General features: G+C 36.8%; 1 protein-coding gene across 1 annotated transcript; it reads right to left on the bottom strand.

The window, feature by feature from the left end:
* Nucleotides 1-427: 427 nt before the first annotated feature.
* LOC129687641 (olfactory receptor 143) lies at nucleotides 428-1,384 on the bottom strand. The gene has a single exon (XM_055622123.1). It carries the CDS (start codon nucleotides 1,364-1,366, stop codon nucleotides 428-430), a length of 939 nt encoding a protein of 312 aa, XP_055478098.1. The 5' UTR covers nucleotides 1,367-1,384.
* Between the last annotated feature and the right edge of the window lie 10,410 nt (nucleotides 1,385-11,794).

Below are 11,794 nucleotides of genomic sequence, written 5' to 3'. Positions count from 1 at the left end.
ATAAAAAAAAAAAAAAAAAAAAAAGGCTACCAAATATATATAATATACATACACTCAGGGAGGTTCGACATAATCATATGAATTTTAAATTAAATGTACAAGTATTTTTGAAAGAAAGATGAAATAAAAAGTACTAAGGATTTTTATACTCAGGTAAAGTAAAAAAGCTGACCAGAGTTTCAATCTAATACAGCAATCAATGAACTTGAAATAATCTTAGATAAACATTGAATCTGACTGAGGATATCTCATATCCACACAGTACTCACTTGCATGGTCTAAAAAGAAAAGTGATGTTATGGTATAAATTATATTAATGGAATTGAAGGCTGAATAATAAATAAAAAGACTACAATATAAGTAATGTGGTCAAAATAAGAAAAACACACATTTCAAACTAGAAGTGGTGAGGAAGTAGTAGAATAAGTCAGCTTGTAATTCTTTTCCAGGTTTTCTTCACAGCAACTTTTACATCCTTGTTTCTGAGGCTATAAATAAGAGGATTCAGCATGGGCACCAATAAAGTGTAAAACACTGAGAAAAATTTTCCTTGACCCACAGTTTCATTAGATGATGGCTTGATATAAGCAAGCAGCCCAGAACCATAGAAGAGACTAACAGTAATGATGTGAGAACCACAAGTGCTCAAGGCTTTGGACCAAGCCTTACCTGATGACCTATGAATGATATTGAAAAGGATCAGAGCATATGAGATTAAGATAATGAGGCAACACAAAATGATGGCTGTACCCACCACAACAGAGCTCATGAGCTCATTGACATAGGTGCTACTGCAGGAGAGGGGTAGGAGAGGGAAAATGTCACACATGTAGTGGTTGATGACATTAGCATCACAAAAGCTGAGTCGGATCATACACCCAGTGTGAGCCAAGGCACTAGCAAAACCCATCAAGTAAGAACAAAATACCAACAGACAGCAGATCTTAGGGGACATAACAACTTTGTACAGCAGGGGCTTACAGATGGCCACATAGCGATCATAGGCCATGGCTGTCAGCACATAACTCTCAGAGTTCACAAAAAATAGGAAGAAAAACAGCTGAGCCATGCATCCTCCGAAGGAGATAGTGTTCTTCTCTAAAACAAAACTCATCAGCATTTTAGGGGTAAAGACCATTGAATAACAGAAATCAATGAAGGACAGGTTGAAGAGGAAAAAGTACATGGGGGTGTGGAGGTTTGAGTTTAGGCAAATGAGATTCATTAAGCTCAAGTTGCCCATCACAGTAGCTGTGTAGTTCACCAAGAAGAGAATAAATAAGGGCAGCTGAAGCTCGGGTTGATTTGTCAGCCCCATGAGAATGAACTCAGACACTGAAGAATCGTTTTCCACAGTCATTTGCATCGTGTGTGGCGTCTGTAAGAGTAAACGTAGAAAGCAGTATTAACCCATAAATCATCAACCACTCTAAGAGAAAAGTGGAATTATTGCTATACAAGCTTGAATGAGGTAACAGAGTCCTGAGGAGTCCCTACTTCCTTTCCCAAACACGTGAAATGTTTCTCTCTCCAGAAAGATTTTTTAAGCATTGCATCCTTTTGTTCACCTAGTGTTTACTCAGGATTAAGGCTGAAAAGAATGATGTACACATTTTTCTCAGAACTTGGGATTTATATGGCTGTGGGTTTGAAGGTAAAATATCAAGATAAAGATTATTCAGCACTCACCTTGATTAATCTGGAGCCTTTCCTGACATTGGAGTTTGTGATGTCTTCTTCCATACTGTGTTCAGAGAGCTAAGATTGCTAATAATGAATCAGGTAACTGCAATCAGTGTAAACAATGTGTCTCACTTGGGAGAAGAGGGTTCCTTGAGAAAAATGATATGGCTTCTCTTTGATAATTTGACCAATATTCTTGTATCATACAAAGAGACAGAGAGAAACAAAGAATGAAACAAAGAAAGAAACAAAGAAAGGAAAGAGATTTCTTGTATGAGACTCCAGTGTCTCAAGGTTAAGATTTCTGAGAAAACTCCTTAGAAGCACAGAAAAATATGCTCTACTTTATGATATTCTTCATATTAAATGAGTCCCTTGAGGTAAAAATTGTTCAGTTTGTACCATAAAACTGACATCAGTCCTTTAGGGACTCAACATTCTACTCAATTTATAATTTTCCAGCAGGAGTATGTAGTCCCCAGAGCAGAACTGTTAGTTGTCCCTTTTGCCATTCTCTTCATCAGCTCTACAGGATGAAATGTCCAGGGACATACCCATTTGCCATTTGTACTTTTCTTATGATTTCAGTAATAAACTGTTGACCAAGGATTAATAATGTAAAAAAAAAAAAAAAGAACACTTGTGGGAAGAGGATAAGAGAGTATGAACAGGCTCTCACGTTAGTACAAATTTACAGTAGAACTTTTCACTTCTCAGCTATGAAACTACAGAGTATGCCAGTCCTTATTTATTTATATTTGTATATTCCTATGAATTACTATAAAATATACAGGAAAATTGATAAATTCTAAATGAGTGGTAGCTCTCAGTTATCATGCAGAAATTCTTGGGAGCAATTTGTACAAGCAATAAGAATTTCAAATACATAAAACAAATTGTTTTGAGACAATTTACACAATATATCAGAAGTTTACTAGATAAAAGAAAGTATACTAGTATGTGTTAGTCCCCTTAAACTGTTCACATCTTTACTCAGATAAAGTTCTTCCTGCATTGACACATTTGGAGAAACTAAATTTTTGTTGTGCTATTGTCCTGTATAATGGAGAAAAACAACAACAACAAAACCCAGAAAGTTTGGTGCTTACCACCCAATGCCATGTTTTCCTCCTCACCACCATACACACATACACCGAAGCTTAAATATTTCTCTACATATTACCAAATGTGCATTGCATGGTAATTGGGCTCAGAGAATGGGTGCTGAAGGATAATTAATTACATTTGGAAGTTCTTTGAAGAAAAATACATTGAAGATGGGAAAGAATGTTGCTTAAGATTGATAATGAAAGAATTATGCACACTACCAACAAAAGTTAATTCACAACATGTCATGCACCTAATCATAAAATCTGAAGTCATAACACTCTTAGAAAAAAAGAGTGTACAGTAAGAAAATAATAGGACTTAAGGATCTGGAAACAGTTTTAGATTAGCTGTGTCTTTCTCTGTCTTTTTCAAAAAATCTCATTATTCTTTCCAGTAGATTGAAAGTTTCGAGGGCCCTTGGTTATGTAAGAGAAAGAATTCATGACAGAGAAATGAGAAATTTAGAGAAGATGAGTTAATGAGAAAAATAAGTCAAATAATGTTCTCAAAGCATGGAGAACAGTCAAGATCTAAAAACGTCTTTGCAGTCTTGATTTACATTAGAGGTTGCCTTTGAAAACAAAAGAATTTGAAGAAAACACCATAAATGTGTATCTGTGTGTATGTGTGTGTGTTTGTCTTTCTCTCTCTCTCTTGCTCACTAAGTGTGTGTGTGTGTGTGTGTGTGTGTGTGTGTGTGTGTGTGTGTGTTTATCCTTCCTTCATTTGGGACAAGGACAGTTGATTGATCTTGCAGAAACTATCATGGACCATTGCTAATGATACCTCTTACAACACTCATCATAGTCGCACAAGATTTTCCTCTGAGGTCTCCCACACAATAATTTTTTTATTACTATCAGGGTCAGTTTCATGGCCAATATTTTTTTTAATTCTATTAATTTTTAACTCAAAGCCTCATCCCAAAGTTATCTGACGTCACCTCTGCATGAAAATATACAAGAAAGAATCTCAGTGAGAATATGTAAAGAGAGATTGCTTTTTACAGTGAGGGAGTACTCTAAGAGTCTTGACAACTGCTGGCTTTATTGAACTAACAAGACAATGGTCTACACACATGGAAACTGAACAACTCTCTACTCATTGACAACTGGTTCAGGGAGGAAAGAAAGAAATTAAATATTTCATTGAATTCAATGAAAATGAAGACACAACTTACCAAAAATTATGGGACACAATGAAAGCAGGGCTAAGAGGAAAGTTCATAGCACTAATGCCTTCATAAAGAAATTTGAGACAGCTCACACAAGCAACTTAACTGCACACCTGGAAGCACTAGGGAAAAAAAGAGAAGCAGACACGTCCCAGGGGAGTAGACAGCTGAAAATAATAAAACTCAGAGCTGAAATCAATAAATTAGAAACAGAAAGATCAATTCAAAGAATCAATGAAACCAAGAGATGGTTCCTTGAGAAAACCAGCAAGATAGACAAATCCTTAGCCAAAATAACTAAAAGGCAGATGTCTTTCCACCAAATTTTAAGAAATTTTAAAAATAATAAAAATGTTTTCCACCAAAAAAAGATAACACCAATCTATTACTTCCCTCCAAATACACTTGATGCTCTCACTTCAACTTCCTTCCAGCTTTGTGTCTATTTACTTATTGTTATTAATAACCCCTGAGTCCTTTTAATGCTTCTCATATGCATATGAATATGTTGGCTATCCACTAGGGCGTTAGGAACCTATCTGTAGCCACTTGTCAAAGAAAAGTATACTTCTTCCTCCAACAACTATCAACTGCCAATAATTCCTCAGAGAGCAGTGTGACCTCAGGAGCACTTCCCCCATCCCAGACACACACTGAATGAAAATGATCATTTAAATCCTATTTATTTTAGAAAAAAGGACAGAAAAATAAAATAATTTGTGGACATATTTAATTAATAGATCATACCCTGCATGTTTAGATCTCAACAATATTCCAAAGTTTAACTAATCACAGATATAAAGAACAGTTCACTAAAATTTAGTTTCTTACCAATAACCAAAGAGTTTTGTTAATACTTTCAATTAAATATCCTTATGTAATGACTGATGCCACAAGAATAAAGATATATAGTAGTAATCTCAGGACAGAACAAAAGTGATAGCTTTTCCCCAGCTCTAAGATAGTTTTTCATTTCACCTATTCTCATATCATTTTCCACCTCTTTACTAAATTCATTTTTTCAATGTTATAGATGTGAGTGAGCTTATGCTCATGCACAAGTAAGCCATAGTGCCTATGTGAAGAACAGAGAACAACTTGCAGATGTGAAATGTATGTCTACCATATGGCAAGTGACATTACCTACTAAGGTAATGTCCCAGGCTCTGTTAAATTTATAAAGGTCAAATAAAACAGCAGAAAAAGTAATATAAAAAACTAAGGACCATCATCAAGATAACATATTTGAAAGTTACTTATTTAGACTTTCTATACTATCCAGTCTTGTGCTGAAAAGCACCTAAAGATGGAGGAAAGATGGCACCAAGAGCCATGGGAACCATGTTTACAAGTTACAATGAACATACCTTAAATTATCTCACAAGGGATTTTTTTTTTGTTGTTTATACATCTATTTCTTTCCTTAAATTTCAATGCTGGTTAGGTTCACACCAAGATACTTTATGTCCTTTGTGGTTATTGTGAAGGGTGTTGTTTCCCTACTTTCTTTCTCAGCCCTTTTGTCTTTTTTATACAGAAGGGCTACTGGTTTTTTTGAGTTAATTTTGTATCCAACAACTTTGCTGAAGATGTTAATCAGCTGTAGGAGTTTCCTGGTAGAATTTTTGGGGTCACTCAGGTATACTATCATATCATCTGCAAATAGTGATACTGTGAATTCTTCCTTTCCAATTTGTACCCCCTTGATCTCCTTCAACTGCCTTATTGCTCTAGCAAGGACTTCAAGAACAATGTTGAAGAGATACAGAGAGAGTGGGCAGCCTTGCCTTGTCCCTGATTTCAGTGGGATTGATTTAAGTTTCTCTCAATTGAGTTTGATATTGGCTATAGGCTTGTTCTATATTGCCTTTACTATGTTCAGGCATGTGCCTTGTATCCCTGATCTCTCCAAGACTTTAAACATGAACGGATGTTGGATTTTGTCAAATGCCTTTTCAGCATCTGAGGACATGATCATGTGGTTTTTCTCCTTCAGTTTGTTTGTGTGGTGGATCACATTGATAGATTTCCATATATTGAACCACCCCTGCATACCTGGGATGAAGCTTACTTGGTCGTGGTAGATGATAACTTTGATGTGTTCTTGGATTCGGTTTACAAGTATTTTGTTCAACAAATGGTGCTGGTCTAAATGGATGTCTACATGTAGAAAAATGCAAATAGGTCCATATTTATCACCCTGCACAAAACTAAAGTCCAAGTGGATCAAAGACCTCAATATAAAACCAGACACACTAAACCGCTTAAAAGAAAAAGTGGAGAAGAGCCTTGAACTCATTGGCACAGAAGGCAACTTCCTGAAGAGAACAGCAACAGCACAGGCTCTAAGATAAACAATCAATAAATGGGACCTCATGAAACTGAAAAGCTTCTGTAAAGCAAAGGACACTGTTGTCAGAACGAAACAACTGCCTACACATTGGAAAAGGGACTTCACCAACCCTATACCTGACAGAGGACTAATATCCAGTATATATAAAGAACTCAAGAAGTTAAACAGCAACAAATCAAGTAATCCAATTAAAAAACACAGTCCAGAGCTAAACAGAGAATTTTCTATAGAGGAATATTGAAGGGCAGAGAAACACTTAAAGAAATGTTCAAAACCTTAGTCAGAAGGGAAATGCAAATCAAAACGACCCTAAGATTTCACCTTACACCCATCAGAATAGCTAAGATCAAAAATTCAAGTGACAACACATGCTGGAGAGGTTGTGAAGAAAGGAGAACCCTCCTCCACTGCTGGTGGGAATGTAAATTTGTACAACCACTCTGGAAATCAATCTGGCCCTTCCTCAGACAACTAGGAATAGCACTTCCTCAAGATCCAGCTATACCACTCCTAGGAATATACCCAAAAGAGGCTCAAGAACAAAATAAGGATATTTTCTCAACCATGTTTGTAGCAGCCTTATTTGTAATAGCCAGAAGCTGGAAACAGGCCCAGATGCCCCTCAGTGGAGGAATGGATACAGAAATTGTGGTACATCTACACAATGGAATATTATTCAGCAATAAAAGACAAGGAAATCATGAAATTTGCAGGTAAATGGTGAGATCTGGAAAAGATCATCCTGAGTGAGCTATCCCAGAAGCAGAAAGACACACATGGTATATACTCACTCATATAGACTTACAATATAGGATAAACCTACTAAAATCTCTACAACTAAAGAAATTAATCAAGAGGGAGGACTCTTGCTAAAATGCTCAATCCCTATCCAGAAAGGCAAAGAGAATGGACATCAGAAGAAAGCAAAATCAGGGAACAAGTCAGGAGCCTGACACAGAGGACCTCTGAAAGGCTCTGCCCTGCAGACTATCAATGCAGATGCTGAGACTTATGGGCAACCTTTGGGCAGAGTACAGGGAATCTTATGAAAGAAGGGGGAAACAGTAAGACCTGGAGAGGACAGGAGCTCCACAAGGAGAGCAACAGAACAAAAATATCTAGGCACCCCTGTGCCCACCTCTTTTCTGAGATTGATCCTCCAACCAAGGACCATTCATAGAGATAACCTAGAACCCCTGCACAGATGTTGCCCAAGGTAGCCCAAGACTACTTCAAAAAAACTTTCAAGCATGACAGATGAAGAAAATAACATATTCTGTGATAACATTAAAATTTTAAGTTACCTATTTATAAATTGAGCCCTAAAAATGTTACTAGAAGAAAAATCTCAACCTATAGAAATTAAGTACATCTATGAAAACACAGGAAATATATAATCTCACACCGAAAAAATCAAAAGAAGAAAAGCACACACACAAACACACACACTCCTATACACACCATTATCACAAAAAATTAATAATAACAGGAATTAACATTCATTGATATCCCTCAAAATCAATGATCTCAATTCCCCAATATAAAGACACAAATTAACAGAATGGATATAAAAACAAGGTTCATTTTTCTGCTATGGCCAAGAAACACACCTCAACATCAAAGACAGACATTACCACAGAGTAAATGTTTGAAGAGAGGTATCCACAATAAACAGACTTAAGAAGCAAGCTGGTGTATCCATTTTAATATCTAACAAAATGGCTTCCAACCAAAACTAACCAAAATAGATAGGGAAGTACAAGACATGTACATTTGAGGAAAAAAATGCACCAACCTGACATTTCAATTATTTATTTACTTATTACCATTTGTTTGCTTTGTATCCTGGCTGTAGCCCCCTCCCTCATTTCATCCCAGTCCCTCCCTCTTCTCCCTTTATGCTCCTTCCCTAGTCCACTGAGTTCATTTCAGAGGCAACCCCAGCTCCCCTTATTAGGGAACCCATTTGGAAACTGAGCAGCCTATGGGCTTCCTCTGAGCAGGAGGTCTAGGCCCTCTCCATGTATGGCCCTTGGTTGGAGTATTGGTCTCTGCAGGCCTCCTTGAGCCTAGGTGTTTGGGCTCTGTTGGTCTCCTTGTGGAGTTCCTGTCCACTCCAGGTCTTTCTAAACCCCAACATCTGTGTTTCTCAGGTGAGAGGAGAATCTACAGGGATACTCAAAGGTCCATCTTCAGGCCATCAGGAAAAGTTCCTGGGCTCTTGTACTTCACTGCAGCAGCCCTAGGCAACCCACCCAAACCCACCATCTGTGGATACCTAACCTGGGACCAACAGTGGAGGAGCATGCATGGCTCTGACTGAGATATTTTTCAATTATTAAAATGTATATCTCAATACAAGAGCACCCAAGTTTCTAAAAGAAACATTATTTAAATTTATATCACATATTGACTCTCAAACACCAAGAGTGGAAGACTTCAGTTCCCTACTCTCACCAATGCACAGGCCATCTGAAATAATAAATCTAAGAAAAAAAAAAAAGAACAGGAGCTAACAGATGTTATAAATTAAATGAACCTAATAGATAATGACAGAATATATAACCAAAACAGAAAACAATATGCCTTCTTCTTTGCTTGTCATAAAACATTCTCAAAAGCTGACCACATACTAAGACACAAAGCAAGTCTAAATAGACATAAAAATTGAAATACCTCAGTGCATCCTATCAGACTATCATGAATTAAACCTGGATATCAACAACAGAAACAACAGAAAATTTACAAACTCATACAAGCACAACAACTCTCTCCTGATTAAAAAATTAGTCAAATCTAAAATAAATATATTAAAGATTTTCTAAAACCCAGTACACAGAGATTTATGGAACACAATGACGGTGATGCTAAGAGGAAAGTTCATAGTCATAAACTCCTAAGAAAGAAAGAAAGAAAGAAAGAAAGAAAGAAAGAAAGAAAGAAAGAAAGAAAGAAAGAAAGAAAGAAAGAAAAAAGAGAGAGAGAAGGAGAGAAAGAGAGAGGAAGGAAGGAAGGAAGGAAGGAAGGAAGGAAGGAAGGAAGGAAGGAAGGAAGGAAGGAAGGGAGGAAGGAAGGAAGGACAGGCATTGTACTAAAATCACACCTGAAAGTTCTAGAACAAAAAAAAAGCACATCCAAGAGGATTAGAGCGTAAAAATATTTCAAATTGAGGGCTGAAATCAATACTATAGGAACATTGAGAACAACACAAAGAATCAAAGAAACAGTTTGTACTTTGAGAAAACCAACAAGATAGACAAACCCTTATCTAAACTACCTGAAAAACAGACAGAATATTCAAATTAATAAAATCAGAAACAAAAAATAATAAATAAATAAATAATGAAATCTGAAACAAAAAGAGGGGCAGAACAACAGTCATCGAGGAAATTCAGAGAATCAAAAGAACATACTTTAAAAAGGAAATGAGGAAGGAAGGGTGCGATTGGGAGGAGATGAAGAAGGGGGCTCCAGCAGGAATAAAAGTGAATAAACTGTAATTTATAAAAAAATAAATTAATAAAAAATGTAAAAAGCTGTACTCCATCAAATATAAAATTCTAAAATGATAAATAAATAATTTTCTCAGTAGGTACAACTTACCAAATTTGTATCAACATACGTAAACAATTTAAATAAACATATAACCCCAGTGAAATAGAATCAATCATTAAGATTTACCCTCCCACAAACAAAAGCCGAAGGCCAGATGGCTTTAGCACAGAATGAATTCTACCAGACTTTCAACGAATAGTTAATACCAATACTCTTCAAATTACACCACAAAATAAAAACAGAAGGGACACTGCTCAATTTATTTTATGAGGCCACAGTTACCCTGAGACACAAACTACATAGGGACTCTACAACGAAAGATAATTACATACCAATTTACCTTATGAACATATATACAAAAATAATCAAGAATATACTTGCAAACTAGATCTGAGGACACACGAGAGAGATCATCCGCCATCCTCAAGTAGGCTTGATCATCCCAGAGAGGTAATAAGAAAATCAGTAAATATAATCCACCATATAAACTCACTGCAAGTTAAAAAAAATCATTTGATTGTCTCATTAGATGTAGAAAATCCTGAAAAGATTAAAGAGACAAGTGATTAAAAGATACCTAAACATAATAAAGGCAATTTACAGCAAGTCTATAGCCAACATCAAATTAAGAAAAGTGAAACTTTAAAGCAATCCCACTTAAAATCAGGAACAAAACAAGATTGTCTGCAGGGAACCATAAAGTTGGCCTGGCCTGGCTGCCTTGAGAAACATGCATTATTGTTTTTTACAAATTAGAGTCTATGGTTCCTAGAGCACTGTACACCTTCAGTTCCTTAGGTTCTGATGTACTCCCTCAGGCAGTGAAGCATTCAAACCACTCTTGGTTTTTTGTTTTGTTTTGTTTTGTTTTGTTTTTTTTCTATATGTTCCCTTGGAAGTCAAGGAAGCATAAAAGCTTGACAGGACAATTGGTCTTGGATATTAATCTTGTGTACCCTGTAAAGCTTGCAAACATCATTGTATCCTGACACTAGAACTGTATTGATTTATCCTGGCAATTGTCACTATATTCCAATTCTGATAAAGATATAAAAAGTCTTATTGAACAAGCTTACATTCCCACCAGCAATGGAGGAGGGTTCCCCTTTCTCCACAACCTCTCCAGCATGTATTGTCATGGAGTTTTTTATCTCAGCCATTCTCATGGGTGTAAGGTGAAATTTCACAGTCATTTGGATTTGCATCTCTCTGATGGCTAAGGACATTGAGCATCTCTTTAAGTGTTTCTCTGCCATTCTAGAGTCCTCTACAGAGAATTCTGTTTAGCTCCGTACCCCACTTTTTTAATTGGATTGCTTGATTTATTGCTTTTTAACTTTTTTAGTTCTTTATATATTCTGGATATCAGCCCTCTGTCAGATATAGGGTTAGTGAAGATTCTTTCCCAGTCTGTAGGCTGTTGTTTTGTTCTGATGACAGTGTCTTTTGCTTTACAGAAACTTTTCAGTTTCACTAGGTCCCATTTATTGATTGTTGCTCTTAGAGCTTGTGCTGTCAGAGAGGACAGGAGCTCCACAGGACCTAATATATCTGGGTACAGGGGTCTTTTATGAGACTGTATCTACAACCAAGGACCATGTATCGATATAACCTAGAACCCCTGCTCGGATGTAGCCCATGGTAGCTCAGTATCCAAGTGGTTTGCCTAGTAAGGGGAACAGGTACTATTTCTGACATGAACTCAATGGTTGGCTCTTTGACCTCCCTTCCCCCAGAGGAAAGAGCAGCCTTGCTAGGCCACAGAGATGGACATTGCAGCCAGTCCTGAAGAAACCTGATAAGTTATGATCAAGTGGAAGGGGAGAAGATCTCCCCTATTCGTGGACTTGGAAAGGGGCAGGGGAGAGATGAGGGAGGGAGGGTGGGATTGGGAGAGAATGAGGGAGTGGGCTAGAGCT

This window comes from Psammomys obesus, unplaced genomic scaffold (assembly GCF_907164565.1).
Source record: "Psammomys obesus unplaced genomic scaffold, mPsaObe1.curated_primary_1811, whole genome shotgun sequence".
Classification (NCBI taxonomy): Eukaryota; Metazoa; Chordata; class Mammalia; order Rodentia; family Muridae; genus Psammomys; species Psammomys obesus.
The sequence above is the reverse complement of the archived record's forward strand: the minus strand, read 5'-3'. Positions and strand labels throughout refer to the sequence as shown.